General features: G+C 53.7%; 1 protein-coding gene across 5 annotated transcripts; it reads right to left on the reverse strand.

Moving 5' to 3' along the window:
- Window positions 1-295: 295 nt before the first annotated feature.
- On the reverse strand, window positions 296-21,599 carry BMF (Bcl2 modifying factor). 5 transcript variants are annotated; one of them, XM_088024717.1, is made up of 4 exons: window positions 21,519-21,599; window positions 18,502-18,798; window positions 16,891-17,051; window positions 296-4,343 (listed from the first exon to the last, which is right to left on the reverse strand). In XM_088024717.1, exons 2-4 carry the CDS (start codon window positions 18,791-18,793, stop codon window positions 4,242-4,244), a joined length of 555 nt encoding a protein of 184 aa, XP_087880843.1. In that variant the 5' UTR covers window positions 18,794-18,798; window positions 21,519-21,599; the 3' UTR covers window positions 296-4,241. The 5 variants fall into 5 exon arrangements, with proteins under 5 accessions (XP_087880843.1, XP_087880839.1, XP_087880841.1 ...); XM_088024713.1 differs by lacking the exon at window positions 21,519-21,599 and adding an exon at window positions 21,006-21,109; XM_088024715.1 differs by lacking the exon at window positions 21,519-21,599 and adding an exon at window positions 20,617-20,931.
- Window positions 21,600-22,133: the final 534 nt, after the last annotated feature.

The raw sequence follows: 22,133 nt of genomic DNA on the forward strand, positions 1-22,133 counted from the left end.
TCTCAGAGAGGGGACACAATTTGCCTAAGATCGTTCAGCTGGTGGAGGCTGGAACCAGATCCAAATCCAGGTCTGGATCCAAAGCCCGGATCTTTCCACCTCATGGGGCCTCTCCTCTGCTGCTAACTGTGTGGTCAACAGGGCTGCTCTCCACTCCCAGAGGGGAAAGGAAATCCTGATAAAAGCACGGAGCCTGGGGCTAACTCAGGGCAGCAGCCAGAAACAAGTCAGGAGTCTCTCATTCGCTAAGGGATCCCCTTGGAGTTTTATCACACCTTGAAAAAGAAAGACTGGCTTTGCTTTACATGGTTTTATTAAAAATTGTACCAATTGATGGGGGAGAATATACACACACACATATGCATGTGAAGAACAGAAAGCCAAGTATTCTGTACAGGTTAAAAAACAACAGGTCCCCATTTCCCTCCCTCTCTTTCCCTGTCTCTCTCCCAGAGGCAGAGTGCCTAGGACCCAGGACAGCTAACCTGGGCTAAACAAAATGCTACATTCTCACTGGGTCTCCCCCTGACAGCCCCTGTGGACCCAGGGATGGGGCGGCCCGCTGGGCAATGCTCACAGAACAGGGAGAGGTGCCGGCCACCCGTGCAGAGAAGGGGGTTAGGGCAGACCCGGCTGCAAGCTCCCAGCTCCCGTGGCCTGCAAGGCTGGTGCATCTTTGGAAGAGCTCGGTTTTCTGTGCTTTTCCCTCAAAGCTCCAAGTCCCCACCAGCCAAGGTGCTCCCTGCCCACAGTGTGCCCAGGAGGCTTCGAGTGCTGGTAAGTGAACCCTTTCCTGGACCACGTCCAGCCAAGGTCCAGCATCCCACCAAGGATCTGCCTGCACCCGGAGGGCCCTGCAGCTTCCTGCAGCCCAGGCTGAACGTTGATTCCCAGAAGCCCCGCAGAGCCCTGGAGGCAGAAGTCTTTTTGTTTTTGCTGCTCTCCACTCTCCGTACCCCCTCTTCATCAAATCCATCAAATGGCACAAGCTTGCCATCTCTCAGTGGGCTCCTTGCTGACTGGGGCAGGCGCAGTGGCTCCCCAGCCCCCACTGGAGGCCGTGGCTGGACCATCTCAAACAACACCGCCCACCCCTCCTTCGATGCCCAGGCTGGAGCCACCCCATGGATGGGGCTGGGCCACTGGGAACAGTGAGACAAGTCAGTTGGGCCCCTCTGAGTGTTTGGAGCATGCCTGACACATAAGCTCTAGACACGGACCCACACCCCTCAGGGCTTGGGGAGGTCACTGGGAGGTGATCTTTCTCTCCCTTGCACTGAGCAAGAAAAGGCCACGGGGACAGCTCTCCAGCGGCCCAAACTTTGAAGCAGGCAAAGGCAGAGAGGCCACGCCAGGTCCTCCAACTCACTGAGGGAGTCAGCTGTCTGGCCTGAGTGGGGTTCTCCCCCCAGTTCTGTCTACCAGCTTCCAGAAACTCTAGGGTTCTGAACTGAAGGGCTCTTTTGACCCTGAATAGCAGGCTTCCTCCCTCCGGGGCTTTTCTATAATGAGAGGGAGGTTTCCAGCCCCTCTCCCACCCCTCACCCTTAGCAAACCACAAAAACTCCACAAGTCTTTGGCTGGTTACAGGTCAGGAGCCAGGTCAGAGTCTCCCTCCCTCCGAATCTGATTCTCCATCCCCTAACTAGAGACAGCCAAGCTCCCGGGGGTGGGGGATGGGGGATGGGGGCCCAGAGAGAGGGATGTGTCTCCTGAGGCTGGACTTGAGGAATGTTCAGACCAACTCACCAGGCAGAGGGGGCAGGGGCCAGTCTAGATCACTAGGCCAATTAAAACCAGCCAGCCAGGAGGAACCTCTCTTCTTCCAGGAGCTATTTACCTCCTGGGAGTTTTGGGGGAAAGGGAGAAGGAGGTGGTTTTAAACTGTGCCCCAGCTTGCTTAGGATAGTGAGTTAGTTCCTGGCTTCCCATAAGATGGAGACAGTGCAGTCAGACCACCCTCCATCTGGCCCCAGGCTCAGTGTTCAGGTGGGCTTGTCAAACGCTGGGCTCCGTCCTCAGGGTAGGCCACAGGACATCCTGCCTGGGCCTGGCAAGATCTCTGAAGCTGATGGCTTTGCCTCAGCATCGAGGCCCTGGACCATTTATTTGTTCTCTCACTCAGCTCACTCAGAAGTCCACTAAGAGGGGTTCAAAGTGGCTGGCAGAAATAATCCTGGTTTTCTTGTGTGCCACTCGAGCATACACCAGCAGCCTGCCTGTCACCGCCTTGGTCCAGAAGAGGGGAAAATGGCACATGTCCAATGCACGTCCTAAAATGGTGTGGAGACACGCAAAGAAGGCTGCATTTCACAATGGTCAGCGTGTCCCGGAGGCGGTCTTCACCTGTTCCCTGGGCTCCTCCTTGTAAGCAGGAACCCATCTTCTTAGCAGACAAACCATGGTACACACCCTGAGAATACAATTCTAGCCAAGTAGAGGTAATACCTCCAGAACATCCAAGCAGAACAAAACAAAGGCTAATGTACAGTTTGAGGTCTTTCACCTTGGGGCCACTGAGCCCATATGGCACCTTCGTGCAAATTAGGGAAGGCACCCCTTCCTCTGAGCAGACGTAGCCCCAAACTAGGGCATATAGCCTAGTGGGCATAGCATGAGCTGGATTTTCGCTTCCATTACCTTCTTCAGCAGGTATCCTTGTGCAGTGAACAACCTGCCCAACTACATCCAGTAGATTAATGCTTCCTGAAGACCTCCTGTCTGTAGAACGGGAGGAGCTTGGACTTGTTTAGATTTGAGAGTCTACTTGGACTCCTCCAATTTCCTTGGGTAGCCCTGAGGTCTTCTCTGCCCAGGGAAGCCACCTTTTCTTTGGGCCCTGCTTCATGTTAGCACCAATGTTATCTTTTCTTATACAGGCAAAAATTATAATTTAATTTCCATGTATCTGGTTAACAGATTCCCTGTGTCTTTTCAGATTCCCCGCATCTGCTATCAGAGCTGCCAGCCTGGCTGCTTTAAATTCTCTCCATTAGTGCCACAGCAGGGAGAGAAGGGAAGTTCAGAGGCAGCTGCGAGCCTGCTAAGCTCCAGAGCACGCCCTTCTGGCCTAGCTGGAAGCTGAAGGAAGCCAGGAAATGTGTACCCAGCTTTGACGGTTCCATGCTCTAATCTTTGTCTGTTACTCCAAAAGACACGGTTCAGCTGACAAAGCCACGGTGCTGGCTTCTTCCTGTATCCCACTAGGTGTGAAAAAGGAATGGGGACGAGCGGGAGGAGGTATGTTGTTTCCAAGGAAACCAAGGGGTCTGGGTTGCTCTCGGGCTGACTCTCACAGGTGGGATGGCTACCACATTTCCCAGCCCCCCCGGTAATCCTGCCCCAGTTGTGCCCCAGAGTGCTGACATCGGGGGAGGAAAGCAGTCCGTTGGCCGGGCCTTCTCAAAGAAGAGCTGGTGAAGGCACAAACTGCTGGTGATGGCACGTTCCTTGGCTATTTGGCTCATCTGTGGTGGACACCCAGGCCAGTCCCAGGCACCCAGAGGTGACAGGGGTCCTGCACCTCGGGACCAATCCTGGCGCCTCTGAGTGGGAGCAAGTAAGACTCGAGGCCTACCCAGAAGTTTGGTTCATTTTGCGGCACTTTTGAGGGGGTCCTTGGAGAAACCCAACCCTCCCTGAGGTCTGCTGGAGATGACAGGAGCTGGGCGAGAATCCCTGAGCCCTTGGGGCAGGCACGGGGTGGGCCAAAGGAGAACCCAGATATGGAGCTGGCTGACTGGCCTTAGTGGAAGTTGCCATGCTCAGCTGGAAAGCCCCTGGCCGAGGCCCTGGGGGATGAAAGCAGTGTGACTGGCAGATCTCGGGCCCGACCACGGTGGAAGGCTGAGAGTGTTGGCGGGACCAGGAGTCTAATCCAGTCTCCTAGTTCTTAACCAAGCTCCTGTGGGAAAACTACAGTCCACTCTCTGGAGAACATCACTACCTGGTCATCTTCAACAACAGCTCACTGAAGACTTGACTTGTCAGAGCCCTTGGGAGGTCCCACATCACAGACCCATCAGCCTCAACTTCAACAGTGTTTGACAAAGGCCCTCATTCCTGGTCGAGGTCCTGAACAGGGAAAGAGGCCCCGCTTGGGGTATGTCTTATGTACACAGAGAGAAACTTTGAAAATGCAAACGCAAAACAGCAATGAACAAACTTCACAAGACACGGTGTCAGTCCTCGCCGATGTCCTTCCTGCGGTGGGTGCCCCGTACAAAGAGGGCAGCCCAGCCTCACCTGGGACCTGCCCCATTCCTGTTCTCATCAGCATTCAAAGCGAGGTTGTGTAGGAAGAGAAGGATCTGCCACCACATTCGATTTTGGTTTTGCTGGTGCTGGAAAGGAAAAAAAAAGAAAAATCAATGTAATTTCTAAACGTAGCCTGTAGCCTCAACGACTCCTTATCATTCCCAGTAAAAGTTCAGATCAAAGCATCCGGGGACAGCACTTTAATCCCATCAGGACAGTAAACTGAGGAGAGGAAGGAGGATTTGGGGTGGGGGGATGAGAAGAGTGGCGACGAGGGGGAGATAGTTGAGTTCTCCAAAAAACAATTGCAGTTTTAACATTAAAAAGAAAAGTCCAGGCTCTTTATGCACTGTGCACAAGAGGATTAAACTTTTTCCCCTGCTTGCAGGATTTTCCAGAGTTTAGCCAAGTGCTGCTTTTAATCAGATTGGCTCCTGAGCCCCTCAAACCTCAGCTGCATGAACAACAAACTTTCTTCAGAAAGAAAGAGAAGAAGTGCCCCCCTTGCTCCCCCAACTCCAAAGTAACACAGAGAACAAGGGGGAAAGGGGGGGAGCCTCCATCTGCAAGTGATTTGACACTGTGAAGGTCAAAGGGTTAATCTTCAATTTAAACCACACTGCTGAGGCAGCAAAAATCTGATTTCATCCAGTGCAAACACGCGCGCGCGCACACACACACACACACACGCACGCACGCACACACACACAACTTGTGCACCCGCCCTCTCTCCCTTCCCAGCATCTCCAGCTCAGTGCTGCCCTTTTTATAGCTACTCTTGACAGTAAGCCATAAATAATCCCTCTTGGAGCGCTTTCCTACTGACTGGAGCCAATTAAACGTTAAGCAAGAACATACTTGAAAACAAAACAAAAACAAAGAATGCACACTACTCTCTGGAGGTTATCCCAGGTCCTACTGTCAGGCAGGGAAGCTGGGGGCAAAGGTCAGGGGTCAGTGACTCCCAGGGCTGGGGCTGGGGCCCCGCCCACACAGGTACCCTTTCCCAGGGGCCAGCGGAGGCCCCCCGAGGGGACTGGGGTGCTGGAAGAGGCGGTCTTTGTTCTCTCTCTGTCTGCCAGGGCAGGAGGACTGGATTGGGGCCCTCTCCATGGGGTCCTCGGTGCATAGGGGAATAAAAAACCAGCATGCAGGAAGAAGCCAGCATGGGCTGGACCGGGATCACTGCAGTGGCCCCGCAGTGAGTGCGTCCATGTGAACTGACAGCAGAGCCGGGGCCCTTCTAGGGCTGTCTTTAACCACTGCCCCGGCCCCTAGGTCTCCGATGAAGGGGACAGGCTAAGTCAGGGGCAGAATGGAAAGTGGGCCTAGGTCTCCCGCACCTTCAGAGCTTGGTGGGAGCAGCTGGCCCTGGCCTCCCGGACTTTGCCCGAGGCGACCGTGCAGGTTTTGTGGTGCCTCCCCTCCCCGCCACCTTGGGCCACTAAGGGAAGAGAGGTGACCCATGGACTGAGGCTGACCTCAGGGCCTTGCCGAGGCAGGTGAACAGAACGCCCCCCCCCTCCCCAATCTGGGGCAACAGCGTGCCCCTTGCCCCTGCGGAAGGGAGGCTGGAAAACCTCCCAGAAAGCTGGAGTCCCGGCTACTGCAAGGCGGGGAAATCCGGGTGTGCCACAGAGGAGTCCTGGCAGACTGCGCAGGAGACTGATGGCTTCCTTGTGTTTTGTAAACAAAGATGAGTAAAAAGAGGAAACACAGCCGGCTTAACAAAATCTGGTTAGAGTAAAGCAGCGTGAAAATGGACTCAGCTGCAAAACCTGAAGGCTCCGGCCTGCCTGCAGCAGCTGGGCTGGGCACCCCTCCTCCTGCTTCCCGCCCCCCAGCTGCTGCCCAGGACAGGTGCAAAGGTCGTGTGGCGGAACGGGAGGAAAATCCAGGAAAAGACTGGTCCCCGGAGAGGCCAGTCTGCTGGAATTCCAAGTCTCCTCAGGTGCCTATTTGAAAAGGCCAAGTAACAATAACAACCACAGTCATGACAAGAATAGTAACACTGAGTGTGCCAGGCTCTGTTCTGAGTGTTCTACATCCTTGCTTCTCAAAGTGGGGTCCGTGGACCAGCAGCCTCGGCATCCTCTGGGAGCTTACTAGAAATACAGATCTACTGAATCTGAATGTGCATTTTTAACAAGATCCCCAGGTGACTTGGAGACACATTAAACTCCTTTGGCCCTTCTCGACAACCCTATGAGATTACTATATATCATCATCCCCATTTTACAGATGAGAACATTGAAAGAGTTTGATAACTTGGCCACATGGCTACTAAGTGGCAGGGACTGGGCTGAACTCCAGACCACCTGGCCCTAGAGCGATGTCCTTACCCATTATCATCATTCTCTGAGCGCCACCATACATCTTTATGCCAAAGCAGATCCTCTCTCCTCCCCTTCTCTAAATCATATCAAAATAGCTCAATGGCCAAGGAAAGATCACAATTCTATGATTTGGGGCCTGGGCCAATCCCATTCCTGTATGCCTCAGTTTTTCCCCAAATGCCCCTCATGGAGGTTGCCTGCTGCCTGGGTTACTTCCTGGGCCCTGAGGTGTCTGGGGATGAGGCAACGCAGCACCCTCACTCCCATCATTTGGAGGGGTTGGGGGGCCCAGAAGCAGCTACGGGCCAGAGAATGCTGTCAGAGTGGAAGGCTGAGGTCTTGTTGGGAGACACGGGCAGGCCTAGATGCAGGAGGCAGGGCCCACAGGCCCACCGTCACAAAGGACCCAAGTCCCACGTCTCTGCCTGTGACAGGCCTCTGGGTACACGGATCGGCAACGAAGGCTCCCTGGGCCAGGAATCAGAGGACCTGGCTGTCGGCAGCGGCTTCCCACCAGACTGTCTGTGAGTCCTCACTTCCCTTATAAGAGAAATGCAGGCATGGTATGAGATCAGTGGTTCCCAAACCTGACCATGTCACAGAATCCGCTGACGTGCTGTTATAAATACAGAGTCCCAGGGCTCCACCTAGACCAACTGGGTCAGAATCTCCAGGGAAGCGGTCCAGGAATTTGCACATTGAACAAACTCTCTGGGTGACATTTATTTTATTTATTTATTTATTTTTAAGATTTTATTTTTTTAAAGTAATCTCTACACCTAACACGGGGCTCGAACTCACAACCCGGAGGTCAAGAGCCAAACGCTCCACCGACTGAGGCAGCCAGGTGCCCCAGGTGACATTTTTTAAATCAGAGGTAACATTTATTGTATATTTTAGTCATCGAAAGTAATGCATGTTAACCGTAGAAAAATTGGAAAACACGAGACATGAGAAAGAAGAAAATAAAATCACTTGTGATCCTATAGCCTGGAAGAAAACACTTCATGATTGGGTATTTTTTTCAGTCTCTTTCAATCTCTTCCCATCAGAATAATGACTTGGCCAAGCCAGAGGTAAATCCTGCCCAGGTGGTTCTGAGGCAGCCAGGCCACAGACAGGCATCTGGAAACCACGGAGGAGCTTTCCAACCCTAAGGTTTATGATGTGAAGTTTGTCATCCACAATTACCTTCAGGATTACTACTCCGAGCTCCAAAAGCTGAATCCAGCCAGCCTATTGGAGGGTCTGGGTGAGACTGGAGGCCAGGCTGCCTCGTACAGAGTTAAGCTGGCTGCGTGGCAGCCGCGAGACCAGCAAGACCAGCAAGAGCAGGGCCTGGTAACCAGTCCTCAGCCTCGGTAGCCCCTGCTCTGGGCACAAGCAGATGCCACACAAATGCCACTTAGCCTTCTCTTGCCACAGGTCAGCCCCTGAAAGGTCTTCTTCTTCAACCAAGCTGCCTCACGCCAAAACTATCAAAGAATGCCCTGGGCACCTGGGTGGCTCAGTTGGTTAAGCGACTGCCTTCGGCTCAGGTCATGATCCTGGAGTCCCGGGATCGAGTCCCACATCGGGCTCCTTGCTCAGCGGGGAGTCTGCTTCTCCCTCTGACCCTCTTCCCTCTCGTGTTCTCTATCTCTCATTCTCTCTCTCTCGAATAAATAAATAAAATCTTTAAAAAAAAAAAAAAAGAATGCCCTGACTATGAGGAACAATAATAAAAACAATATTAAAAAAAAATAAATAAACAAAAGGGCCTGAGCAGAAAAGAAAGAAAAAGGACATGAAGGGAGGCTGGTGAGAGAAACAGTAAGGAGGAAGGAAATCAACATGCACCGAACAGGATGAGGTACACAAAGACACCCAAACGCCAGAGAACACGGGTCCTTCCACCAGAAGGTGCGGAGAAGCAGGGGAGAAGGAAGGGGGAAGCAGGAAAGAGTATGCTTGGCCTCTGACGTTCAGGCACCTGGCACAGTACGGAGCACAGAACCTGAGCTCAGTGAGTGCAGATCCCCAGAGCAGGGCCCAGCTCTCCCAGACTCAGCTGGAGTACCCTTCTAAGTCTGGGAACCTGCAAAAAGTGGTGGTTCTAAGAAGGCACAGTCAGGGTACCCTTAGGGATAGGGGACTGAGGTACAGGGAATGGGAAACCGCTGGGAATTGAAGCTTACAGCAGAAGCCCTCAAACTGAGAGTGTAGAGGGTAGGACCAAGGCATGGGGGGAAAAATAGAGGTGAATGCCCCAAGAGAATGGGATCCTACATGGTGGATAAGACTATCCTCTTCAGTCGAGAGAGCACAGACAGGCATTAGAGACCTAGGGCTCCTCTTTCTCCAACCCATTTCTTTTCTTTCTTTTTTTTTTTTTTTTAAAGATTTTATTTATTTATTTGACAGAGAAAGACACACAGCGAGAGAGGGAACACAAGCAGGGGGAGCGGGAGAGGGAGAAGCAGGCTTCCCGCCGAGCAGGGAGTCCGATGCGGGGCTCGATCCCAGGACCCTGGGATCATGACCTGAGCCGAAGGCAGACGCCCAACGACTGAGCCACCGAGGCGCCCCTCTCCATCCCACTTTCTTGCTGTGGTCAATCAGCTGACAAGGGTTTGAGTCAGCCCCGCTGTATATAAGGCATAGCAACTGAATGCACAGCCACGCATTCTGTGTAATGGGGAGTATGGAGGTGCACACAGTGGGTACTCAGCAAGTGCACAGTGGACCAACTACAGAAGTCAGCCTTGCAAGATAACCCACTTGTCTGAGGGCAGGAACAACTGATGTCTGGCCAGGTCTAAAGATGTACTCCATGTGATAGTATCAGCCTCTTGCCTGGGGAGAGGCCCAACTAGTAAAAGACTTTTTTTCTTCTTCTTCTTTTTTTTTTTTTTAAAGAGCTGGCTGTAGTGTCTGACAAGGTTGGATTACACAAATCAAACTCTGTTTCATCCCACATGGCCTCTGCCCTCAGGACAAAGAGTGTTCCCTCCCCTCTCCGGATAAGAATCTCCCTCTGCCTCTCTCCCTTTGGATCCAATTCACACCCTCTGGGGGCTTTTGTGTGTCACCCGTGTTCCAGATGCTCCAGCAAAAGCTAATTCACCCCCAAAGAACTAGAGCAAAGAGCAAGCCTATACTGTGGCCAGGCTTGAAAAGGACCCTGCCAATTTACCAAACAGACAGCAATTTATAATATCTCATACTTAGAGTGCCTTCCAATCTTCCCATTTCCTCTTCACAAAGATCTGGAACACAGGACGGACACATATTATCAGTCCCATTTTACAGATGGGGAGGTAAAGGCTCGGAAACATTCCCCCAAGCACGTTAGTTGGGGAGGCGGGGGGTTATTCAGACCCCTGACTTCTGACTCCAGAGCTATGTTTTTCCACTAAAATATTACAGTGTGTTCATTCACATCATGGCAAGTAGCACTAACTTTTCAAAGAGAATCACCACTGAGCTGCTCCCCTCGTATGTTTAAAGACATTGTTTCCAGATCATTAACTATTTAGTAAGGATGCTGTGGACCAGAAAAAAATAAACCTTTCAGAGGCAGGGCTAACTGAAGATCAAACAGAAATAAAGCTAAAACTGCTCTGAAATTATAACTTCAGATCATGTTCTGAAACCACACTCGGTTTCTTTAAAACACAGAATTTCCTATACCCTGTTTTGCAGGGAGAAACCCTCTCTCCAGAGCGATGTTTTCCCATCTCTTCCCCTTAGCCATCACAGTCTAAACCCACCCCAGCCGAGGCTGAGGGATAGAGCCTCGCCACTGAGAACACGGAACACGAACACTGAGATAAGAGAGACTTCAGGAAAATTCCACTTGAAAGAAGTTGAGAAGAAGTTTTTGTTCAATTCAGCAAGCTTCTATCAAGCCCCCAACTGGGCTAACTGTCCTTTGTGAAGGACACAAAGATGAGCAAGATGTCAACTGTCCTCAGTTGTTTTACAATCTGAACGGAAGACAACAAGAGCACAGAAGTAAGTTTTATGGGAGGCAGAGGGAGGTCAGGGCAGGGAGTGGGCGCTCCCTCACGCTCCTGTCTTCCAGGGGGTGCCTGGAAGCAGAGATGCATGGTGGGAAGACCATAGTTTTAGGATCAGTCAGATCCGTGTGGCTCCCAGTGCAGTCACTTATAGCGTAACTTGGGCACGCTGTTTCCCTTCTCTGAGCCTCGGTGTCCTACAAAATGGGGCTAACGGGGTCCAGAGGTACAAGGTTGCTGTGGTGATCCAATGAGAAACATCCATGTAAACAATGGGCCTGGTGACTGTGCCGAGCAAGCAGCTCACTCCCCACGCTGAGGACAGGGAAACCTGCGCCCCACTTAAGCTTGCTGAGCACTTCCCTCAACATCCTCTCCCTCAGAGTGCCTGCCCCAGGACTGCTATCTTCTAAACAGACTTAAGAAGTCCTGGGGAAATCCCTGACTTTTCACTCTGAGATGGGCCAAGATAGCTAGAGGCAGCTGGGCTCAGAATTCCAGGCAGCCAAGCTGAGCAAGGGATTCTGAAACCCACAGGGCAGCCCCTTGGGTCCAGTGGCCCACTGCCCTAAGAAGGCTTCTGACCCAGATGCTAGAGGAACGAGCAACGTGGCAAAACAGAGAAGGAAAAAATAGCCCCTGGCCAAGAGCTTCCTCAGGGCAGTCAGCCGTGCCAACAGGATGTTGAAGCCACTGGCTGCCATCATGGCGACACCAATCACTTCTTCTGGGAAGAAAGGGTAGCCCGGGGCCAGCTGGGTCTCAGTCGAAGACAGGAGAGTTTCCTCTAATGCAACTGCAGGCCACTGGCTCCAGCCACTGGGGGCTGGGGGACGGGGCTGTGTGCACCACCCATATCCCCAGAGCCCCGTGCGGCGCCTCCCCAAGCCTCTGGAGGCTGCCACTCCTGGGGCCCTTACCCAGCTTCCCACAGGGACAGCTCTGGCTCCCTCAGCCTGAGAACTGCTCCATCGAACTACTGGACAACTTCTTAAGAACTCAGGAAGGAATGCTGGTGTGTGTGCTCTGGTGGAAGGTGAGGGAGAGAGAGGATTGAGGAGCAGCAGATCTGCTGTGGGGCTATGAGATCATGGAAAAGGAGCCCCCAAAGCTCTGACTCCCAAACTGGGGCCTTGGTGGCTGGCTGTTCCTGTCCTGCCTGGAGCCAGGCCCCTCGCCAGGACAAGGCAAGCTAAGCGTGGAAGAAGGCTGGACCCTCCCCCTCACCACATATACTGGCTGTTCTCCTTCTGGTCATGGAACATGCCCTCTTGGTTGTCAGACAGGATCAAAAGGCAAACCAGACATTTTTCTTCATCCTTTCTTTCTTGTGCCTCTCCCAACCCCTCCTCCCATCAGCCCCCTTCTCCCCTAAGGGGAAAAAAAAAAAAGCCAACTCCCATCCCCAAGGCCTATAGCTTGGTGAGGAGGGAATGAACTCTCCGGAACTACAAGGCCCTTCTCCTGGAAGAGAGAGTAGTCAGGTGCAGAGTTGTGTGGGGAACTCGGCCTCTAGTCAGCCACGCTGATGACTCAGAAGCTAAATATAGTGAGCGATATAAACAGAGCCAGCCACAGAGCAAACACAGGGCCCCCAAGCCCTGGCCTGGCTCTCACGCACAGCGGCCCTCCACGGCCCCTCCCCCAGCCTCACTTTTCCCCAGGCACCCTCCTAGGTAGACCTCCCACTGCTGGAACAGAGGCTGGCTCCACAGGGACCTTCTCAGTCTAAGGTGAATCTCTGGGGCTCCTGCCCAGGGTTGCCACATCTAGGGTCTGAACAACCTCATTAGCCACAGTCTGAGCCCCTAAAACCACTCAGCAACAAGGAGGGCATCCCAAAGGGTCAGGAAGCAGTCAAGGGCCCCTGAACAAAGGATCCAGGCTGTTGGCAGATGTAAACTCCACTCTGGGTACAACTTCCAAGTGAGCTCCCTAAGAACTATAAAAACAGGTCCAAGCAAAATCCTAAAATCATCTTTTGGCACATTTCTCAAAGTGTTAAACTGCCCACACCTTAATAGTTATATATATTATAATCTCCACTGGGCTTTCACATCTGCTCTGCTAGGTAAGTATGAGACATCGAGGTTCAGGGAAGTTAAACGATATGCCTATGGACAGAGAACTCATAAGTGACAGAGGTAGAAATTTGAACCCAGGTCTGCCTTTAAGTCTAGGATCCTTTCTGTGATATTGCAACAAAAGATAGTTTCTAGTGAGTGGCTAACATTTTCCTCAGATTTCATTTTCCAGAAAGTCTGATTACTACTCAGGGAATTTCCAAATCAGACTATTCTGAATGAAGCCACTCCCCATCCAAGTGAAAAAGCCATTTCCAACTCAAGGAATTCCAATGTGCTTGTAGCTTTACTCACACACACAATGGTCTACAGTGGCTTTTTTTTTTTTTTTTAGGATTCTTGGCTTCTTAACATTGCCCAGAAATACACCCCCATAAATTTCAAGATGGCGCCATTGGGATAGGAGACATTCCTAAGAGGAGGGGACAGCAGCCACTGTCCATTCTTAAGCCCATACTGGAGGAGACTGTGGAAGGGGGAATGGAGAGAAACTAGAACCCACACCTTCTGACTCCAGCAGCTCATGAACACAGTGAGGAAGCAAACGTGTATCTCCTCTTCACTGCAGAAGCTGGAGAGACACAGAAATACCAGGGTATCTTCACAGAACCTGAGCCAAGGTAGGCCCTGGTCAGCAGATCACCGACTCTTGATTTCAGCTCAGGTCAGGATCTCAGTTCGTGAGATTGGGCCCTGTATTGGGCTCAGTGCCCAGAGCAAAATCTGTTTGCCCTCTCCCTCCTCCACTGCCCCTCCACTCTTTCTCTCTCTAAAATAAATAAATAAAATCTAAAAAAAAGGGGGGGGGACCATTCCACTCCTGACCCAGTCAAAGGAAGGTGGGACGTGTGACCAGGTTGGAAAAGGCTTTTGTCTCCAAACGCCCAGTGTCCAACTCTCTTACTGCTTTGGCGACCCAAAGAGCCAACAAAAAGCACCTCACTGACACTGATATTCTGCCCTCAAATCCTTGCCTTTCCATCCAGAGGAGCCACCCTGAACTAATCACTCAGGTAACCAGGCTAGACCCCCACCCTGCATGCTCCTTAGGAAGTAAGTGGCCGGCAAAAATCCAGATCCAACATCCAGTACAATTTGCAACCTTTTGAATTGGGGGTCATGTTGATGCACTCAATTGGCCATAATGCCATCCTACAACGCACTACCCCATCATAGTACCCCCCACCGCCTCTGCTCCACATCTCCTAGGAAGAAGTGTTCCCCTGACACAGAAAAAGAATTACTTGAGGTCCTTAACTAGGGACCAAAAGTGAATGCTCACACTCCCTACAGGACTCAGGGACCAAGGGCCATTGTCTGACCTTGGGACACCATCCCAGATCCCAGATCTGAGGAGAAAGGAAATGGCCAAGCCCTCTCAACAACTTATTGCTTCTTGGGTTGTGTTTCCTGGCTCCCTAAACTCGGCCTATATCGATGGGGGATTGATCATCATTCTTTGAGGAGAAATGTACAAGGCCGAGGCCCACAAGTGAACAGCTTGGACACTGATTTCTCTGTGCAGGGCAGGTGGAGGGGAGTTCAGGGGAGGCAACTCTGCTACGGGATCAGCCTGATGGGAGGGGTGGGAAATGCATGGTGAACTGACAAGAACAAATGTGAGGGATGATCAGGCTTCTAGATGGACAACAGGAAACATGCATTAAAGAATACCTACTGTGTACCCAGAACTTTAAATGGTATTTTCTCACTTAACCTTCACGGTAATATTCTGTGGTATTAGCTCTAATTTACAGAGGAGGAGCTAGACTTGACAAGGTCCAGTGCCTTCCTGATGGCTAGTGGGTGGCAGAGCTGGTATTTAAACCTGGGCCTTCTGACTTTGGACTCAAAGCCTAGAGACTTAATCCTAAACCACTTCCTTCCTAGTACCTCAGGGTCCCTGCCTGCCAAGGAAGGGAATAGGGAAAGAAAAGAAAAGAATGTAGAAGTCACAACAGTACTTTCTAGATATGAAATATTAGACTGCGGCTTATGTAATAAAGTCAGAAAATGACTCACTTCTTAAAGCTAGCTGCTAAAAGCTCCTCTGCATGCCAGTGCTCCTTCTGCCCGTGGCCCTCATCCTAGCCCTTCCTGCAGGATGAGCTCCTGGACACGGGCTGTGAGCAGGGTTAGTGGGGAGGGCAGGGTTAAAAGCAAGAGGATTCCACCGACGAAAAGCCTGGTTCTCTGTAATGGAAAGTTTGGGAAAACCAGCTCTGGGATAGAAAGGCTTAGCTGACCAGCCTCCCGCCACTGTGAGGTAGGAGTAGACAGCAGCCGGAGGGTGAGGGACACAGGGGACTCAGGAGCCAGGAGGGGGTGAGGTGCAGAACACCGCAGGGGAGATTCTCCTACAGTTCTCCTTTGGCTCTGCTGCTCTGCCCCTCCTCCCAGGCTGGGGTAGCTCTGGCTGATAGCTGAAAGATACCCTCAAAAAGGCAGCCCTGGACTGGGGAAAATGATGCCACGCGGCACCGAGCAGGGTCAGACCTTGGGATGAGGGCTGTCTCCACCCGTTCAGGACTGAGTCATCAAGAAAGGGCCCTGGGCTGTGTTCTAGCCCTGTCCTCCCACTCTGCTCCCAAGCCTACGGGGGCTCACCAATGGATGGAGGAATATTCTGGGAAACAACCGCTGAGAGAGATCAGGTCTATTGGGAATGAAGAAAGCTGCGTTCCAGACAGTCCTCTAGATGAATCTAGGAGACCCACAGCCACTGTGCCCTCCAAAAGCTCCAGCACCGGGACTGGAAGCTGTGAGCTGGTGTCAGCCATAGGCCTGTACAACCAGGCTGGAGTGAATGGGCAGGAAGGAGGCCAAGAGACGGAAATCCAGAATCAGAGCAAGTCCACACATGGAATGAAGGGGAGACTCGAAGCCAAGTTTCCAGATAACAATCAAAAGGAGGGACTAGGGACTGGAGCGAGGGACCAACGGAGGAAGCTAGGCTGCCTTATTACCTAAGCATAGGGCCCCCCTCTCTTCCAGATCACTAAGGGACTAGGAGAGCCACCCAGGACCAGGTCTAGCCCCAGATTTCCCTCAGAACTCCTTGGCAGAAGGCACTAACCATATGTAACCCCCAATGGTCTGTCCTCAGGAGACCAAAAGACAACTTCTCTCTCCCCTGGTGTTGGCAATGGTTTGGCCCTTCAGTCAAACCTACTCTGATCACCTGAAGTTACCCATCTAAACTCAGGGCCTGCTCAACCATGATGAGTTATTTATTCTCTTGATTCCAGACACACACACACACACACACACACACACACACACACACACACACAGCCCACTAGGACAGTCCCCGAGGTAGGAACCGTGTTCATTTCCAGGTGGCATGCCTTTGCTTCCATGGTGGTTGTAGGAGCACAGAATCAGCCTTGGGCTCCTCTCCCTGCCTTGGCAGCCATCCAAAAAGCCAGCCCAGAGAGGAAGGGTTAAGTGCATGGGGGCTGGCCCAGACAGCGGCTGCAGAGCCGGGCAGCCTCCAGCCCATGGCACGGAGGGCTCCTCCAGCACGAGCCTGCCAGCCGCCGCTGCCTTTGTTGATGGACTCTGCCACATGCTCGACTGACACGCGATGCTCCGCCCCGGCGGGGCTGGTGCCAGGCTGCCGGCCAAGCGCCCGGCCGCCAGTCTGGAGAGACTCTCTGAGGTACACTCTCCAGAATCCCAGGTCCCGGTTCCCAGACAGAGACAATGAGGAGCAGCCTCCCCAGCTGGAAAGTGTCAGGTTACAACCGGTTCCACCACTTTCCCCCACTCAGGCCCATCCCTCGGCCTTGGTTACCCGGTTCCCACTTGCACCTCATGTCAGGCACCCCCGACTGTCCGGTTTCACTGAGGCACCCTGAAAACCTTCCCTTTGGGTCTGGGAGGGACAATCTCCCACCCTGGCCTTGAGCAGACACAGTGTGTCAAACAAGGCTGCAGAAAGCCACCCCGTTCCCCAGGAGAGATGGTAGCATTTCCTGACAAACTGCTGGACAAACCGCTCTTAGGAAGCCTGAGCTGAGAGAGGGCAGAGAACCAACTTGGAGCTCAGAGATGGCAAGAGTGCTCAGCCAGTTGGGCCCATCCAGTTAACCCTGGGACCATATCCTTGTGGCCTGGCAGAGACAGAGTTGCTGAGGCAGGTCAGAGCCCCCCAGCCCCAGCAGACTCTCCCACCCCCCCGCAAGCCCCCCCCCCCCACCCCGTGCCTACTTGCTGCATATGAAGCCGATGGAACTGGTCTGCAATGCACTGAAGCTTTCGGGCAATCTGTACCTCTGCTCGATGCTGCCACTGCCCTTCAGGGGGCTGCCCCCCAAGGGGCAAGCCTGCAGGGAAACTGGCCGGGAGAGGGAGCCGGTAGCCAGCATTGCCTGAAAAGACAGAGGGCCCACATCTCAGCATTCAACTGCACCATCCACCCTATGCCTAACACTCCTGGCTGACCCCTGGGGCCTGAGGCCTTTATCGGGCACGCTGCCAGATTTGGACAGCCTGACCTGCCGGCTGCCCAAGTATCTAAAAGCTGATGTTCAGAGGGAGCAAATGGTCCTAGCCCTGTCCCTTCACAGGCAGTGCTGGGGCAAAAGTAGTATGTGTGGGGGAACTTGCCAGCTTTTGGTCTTTATTTACCAAGCTGTGCTTGGCCACTATTTATTTCTCATGCAGTAGCAGGTTGAAGCTCTTCTCTGGAAAAGCACTGGAGGCAGCTCTCCAGAGTTCCTGGGTTGAACAAAGCAAGGAGGGAGAAAGAGAAAACCAAAATGTGCCTTCACTTTTTCCCCTGGTTGGGCCCAGGTCCTGAAGCTCTGGGCAATGGTATGAAAAAGAGGGAGAAAAAACTCCTCAGACCCACTGGATAGCCAAGTTCCTCTCTGGAGGAGCCCCAGGCCAGACCGCAGGACCTCGAGACCTGCGCTGCACCCTACCCAAGTGCTGGCAAGCTTGCTGCCGCTAGGGGTGCCCGCCTGCCTCCTCCCTCTGTTCCCTCTTCCCTGCTGGCCGGCCTTATCCATCTTCTCGGCCTCCCCAAGGAAGTACCAGGCAGCTCCCTCCAGGAATAACTGCAGCGGCTCCTCAAGAGGCAACCTCAGACCTAGCAAGACAGCCTCCGAACCTTTCCCCCACCCCTCCATAAGCTATTGTGCTAAAAGAAGAAAGCAGACTTGAGTGTCTAACCCTGTCCCTTTGCCAGAGGAGGGCATGTTACTCATAAAACAAACCATTTAAACCCACACATGCAGGGGGGCTTGTCTGATTGAGTCTTGGAAACAGCCCCGCAGCCGGCACTGAGTCCCAGCAGGCCCAACCTCTTTCTCCAGTTCCCCTTCCAAGCACAGAAAGTCCCAAGTGACACCTTCTGCCTTCAGGAACCTTCCCTCCCAGAAAGGGCTGGGTTTTTCCCTTCAGTGTCAACAGCGAGTCACAGATCCCCCAACCTTCTCCGGGGCCACTTTGGCCAATTAGTGGAAGGCATACCACTCCCAGGACACAAAAGCCTGGGCCACTCAATGGGCCACAGGATGTAAAGCCCAAGGCCCAGGTACCCTCTCTCCAACCCCAAAAGGCACCATGGACCCAAGGATCCCTGCAGAAAGGGACAAAAAGGCAGAAATGATGGCATAGCAACTTGCCTTTCTTGGTGCCCGAGGAGCACAGGTGAAAAGCAGTAACAGGCAGAGAAGAAGAGTGACGAGTCGAGGAGTCCCTAGCCCCCGCCGTTTAATTTGGGGAAGGAAATAACAAAGTGCAGGTCTGAGGAGGGAAAGTCCCCTCTTTTCCCCCAGTCTCTATGGGAGGAGTCCTGAGGCTAAGAGCACTCACCATAAAAGAGTCGCTGGGGTTCTTGGGTCACCCCACAAGGCAGCATGACACCCTGACTCGGGGAGGCCGGACTGAGGGTCTGGGTGGCCTTGTCTTCCTGGCTGGTGGGTCGAAGCCCAGGGCCACAGCAGTGGGTGAGAGGGAAGAGATGCAGACGGCTGAGGGGGCAGTCCAGCTGGCTCTGGGCAAACAGGTCAGCAGAGAGCAAGCTCCCGGGCTGCGTCCCCGGCTCCCCGTCGTCTGGCTGGAACACATCATCCTCTAGCTCCTCCACACACTGAGGCGGCTCCATCTCCCCTGTTAGAGCGCAAAGCAGGTCTCCGGGGTGCCGCTCCTACCCAGGCCAAACCTGAAGGATCCCCCTCCCCTTTCTTCTGCCCTGCTTCTCCTTCTTACCTGGGGCAGTGGGGCCAGGTACTGAGGGCAGATAACCTGGTGATAAAGTACTACCAAGGATGACACCCACCCCAAACAGTGAGGAGCGCCTCACTGTTCAAGGATGTGCCATACCTCTTCCCTGGGCCTTCCCAGAGCCACCCCCCACCTTGGCCTTTTCTTCTGACCCAGGCTGGTTCCGGTCATGAAGTCTTACTGCTATTGACTCTGAGCAATAGCAGGAGTATGATCAACTGCTACAAGCATGCAGGACACCTGGGGAAATGTCAACAAGACTAGACCCTGTGAGTGCCTGAGGGAGGGCAGAGGGTGCTGTGACTGGCTGTACACACACTGCACACACACACACACACACTCACTCTCACTCACTCACTGCCCTGAGGAGTAACCACCCAGCTCTCCTCTCAGTCTGAGCTGAGCTCCCAGCTGAGCAGCAAAAACAAAAGCCAGCAATCAGAGGGCAGCCAGGTTCCCTCCAAACCTGCTAAGCCCCGCCCAGATGCCCATCTACTGTAGTCTCCACCCCCTGTTTGCTCAACACAACAAACAGGCTCCAGGGTGTGGGGTGTGGTAAGCGTGTCCTGGGAGAGAGGGCAGAAAGACCCAAGATAATCATTGCCGTCCCAGCAGAGGAGAGCTGTCTGTCCACCACAGGTTGGCCGAGAGGGTAGGTCCAACATCCAGCATGTGGCTAGCCTCCCCCAGCTCAGCCTACTCACTAGTGTCCATGACTTCAATCTTCCTTCCCCACAGCCCAGCATTCCTGTCAGTGTTGAACCTGAGACTGGCGTAACCTTCCTCACAGAAGGAAGTGAAATTCAGCCCTCTTTCTGTGACCTCACTCACCGCCTCTGTACTACTCAGGTTGTCGATACGAGTTTCTTGGTCATAAAGAAGTTCCTCTTGCTCCACCTGATGGCTCTTGGAAATCTGAGCTTGGAGCCACCCAGCATTTTGAGCTCCCAACACAGCCCCCTACACACACACACACACACACACACACAACACACACACACACCCACCCCAGGAACCTGTTAGAGTCCCTGGGGCAGCCAGAAGGAGCAACTACCTGAATGGTTAAGGATATAGAGAGATACTGTTTGTCACTGCTAGATTCAATTAGACATCCCCTGGGAATTCTGTCTCCCAGTCTCTTGCCTTTGAAAAACAAGCCAAATGGTCTGTGGGTTGGTAAAGTACTTAAAGGCATCTCACTTAAATTCAGAATCTTGGCTTCCCTAAATGCAAGCTCTCTCTGAGGTGCTTGCTTCAGCCCTCCCTCCATCCCAACTAGTCCGTGAGCTATCTATGACCCCATCTCTGCCCTCTTCCCTGGTGAATGAGGAGACCCCTGCTTGGATGGCAAAACAGGCACACGGTGTTCTTTGGAAAGAGTTTCCCAAAGGAGGGTAGGAGATCTTCAGCTTATCAGCACCAGGAAACAAAGTTTCTGGCTGAAAGGACCAAGTGCTGTCTTGCCAGTCACCTGGCAGGGCCTCCCCTCCAGCCCTTCAGGCTTCTCTCCCCAAGCTGGCAACCCCAGCCTAAGAAGGGGCCCTCCAAAGCCAATCACAAGCAGCAGTCATTGTCTTGGTTTTTCCTTTGAAGCCGGTCACCTCCCCCTCCCCCTCCCAGCAAAGCCCCAAAGTTCAACCCTTGCCTGGACTGTGGGGGAAATGCAGCCATAGGGTGTGTCTCTGCAAGCCCTGGGGACCCTACCCATTCTCCACAGGAACTGCAGGTGGCTCTTCTGTACGCGGGAGCCTCCCGAGGGGTGCTGGGCAAAGTCAAGTGTAAACTGGGATACGGTAAGGAGACCCTCTTCTCCCCTTCGCCTGGGCTGAGGGGGTGATGTCCAAACTGGTAGGAGGAGCACACTTCTTGAGAGCACAGCCTGGGAAGGCTTTATTCCTAGCAAGGGGAATCAAAGCCCGCTGGAGCCGTCCCAGCCCCCAGGGGCTGTAACTGGGATGCTGAACTTAAGACTCCTCCTCCTAGGAGAAGTGCCTAGCCAGGCACTCTGAACCTCGATAGAGGAGTTAAAATCTCGGAACGCACACATACATACATGCATACACACTCACGCACCCACACGACACACAGCAGACCTGGGTGACTCCAGGAGAGAGTCTCGGCCTCCGAGTCGTGATGCCAGGGCTCCGCGCCAGGGTCCAGCGTGACGAGTACTCGGGGGCTTGGCGCCCAGACTCAATTGGGAAGGAGGGAAAGAGCCCAGCTGTTAAGGAGAGGAGCCTTCAGACTCCGCAGGGAGGCCGGACGCCCCAGAACTCCCTGTCCTACCCCAAATTCAGATCCAGAGGCCGGGCCGTTCTCGGGAGCCCAGGTCTGCTCAGCAGTGAACCGCAGGTTCCCCTGCCCACCTGGACCCAACTCCTTGCTGTCTGAAATGCTACTACCCCCAAGTTCCCTCGTGGAGCAGCGCACCTAGATGAGGGTTCTGCACCCCGTTCCCGCACCCAAGCGCTCCAGTCCTTCATGGTCACCCCAGACGCCCGCAGCCCAACCCTTCCCGGGCCCCCATGCGCAGCACGACTCCTCTCCCCACTTCCCCGAGGAGGTGAGATCCAACTCCGTCCGGCCCCGGCCGCCCGCGCGCTCACCGGGCTGCGGCGGGTGGCGGGAGGCGCGGGCAGGGGCGGCGGCGGCAGCTGGCTGGCTGGCGCGGGAGGAGGCCACTGTGCACCGCGCGGTATTGTTTCCAAAATACGCCCGCTCGGGGCATCCCGCAAACAGCTGATGAGGCCCCGCCTCCGACGCGTCACGCCCACGGCTGGCCAATGGCGAGTGGAGCCCCAAGTCCCGGGCTGGGCGGCTGCCAGGGACGGTCACGAATGTACGAACCTTCCCTAGGAAACATTGCAAGGGGCCGAGCGAAATTCCGGCTCCCGTCAGAAACGCAATTGGAGCGCCATAGTCGGCGCAGGTTCCGTTCCTAACGCCAGCTCGGGAAGGACCGGAGAGTCCCTGAGTCCTCTCTATTAGAAGGGAGAGAGGGGGCGCCAAAGTGACTCTTGTCTTCTCTTTCTCTGGAATGGCCTGATAATTCTGGAGCGTCCAGAAAGGGAGGGGAGGAGGAGGCCGCAAGCTTTTAGGTGGGGCGGGCCGCGTCCACCGAGCGCAAGGTGTGGGTCCTTGTGGATCCCGGCCTGGTGGCAAAGCACCCTCCCACCTGCCTAGCGGGTCAGAAATGAACTCCGGTGCAAATCTGTAGGAAG

Source organism: Eumetopias jubatus, unplaced genomic scaffold (genome assembly GCF_037043125.1).
Source record: "Eumetopias jubatus isolate StellerSeaLion01/CBP00866 unplaced genomic scaffold, mEumJub1_p1.0 scaffold_7, whole genome shotgun sequence".
In the NCBI taxonomy this organism is placed as follows: domain Eukaryota; kingdom Metazoa; phylum Chordata; class Mammalia; order Carnivora; family Otariidae; genus Eumetopias; species Eumetopias jubatus.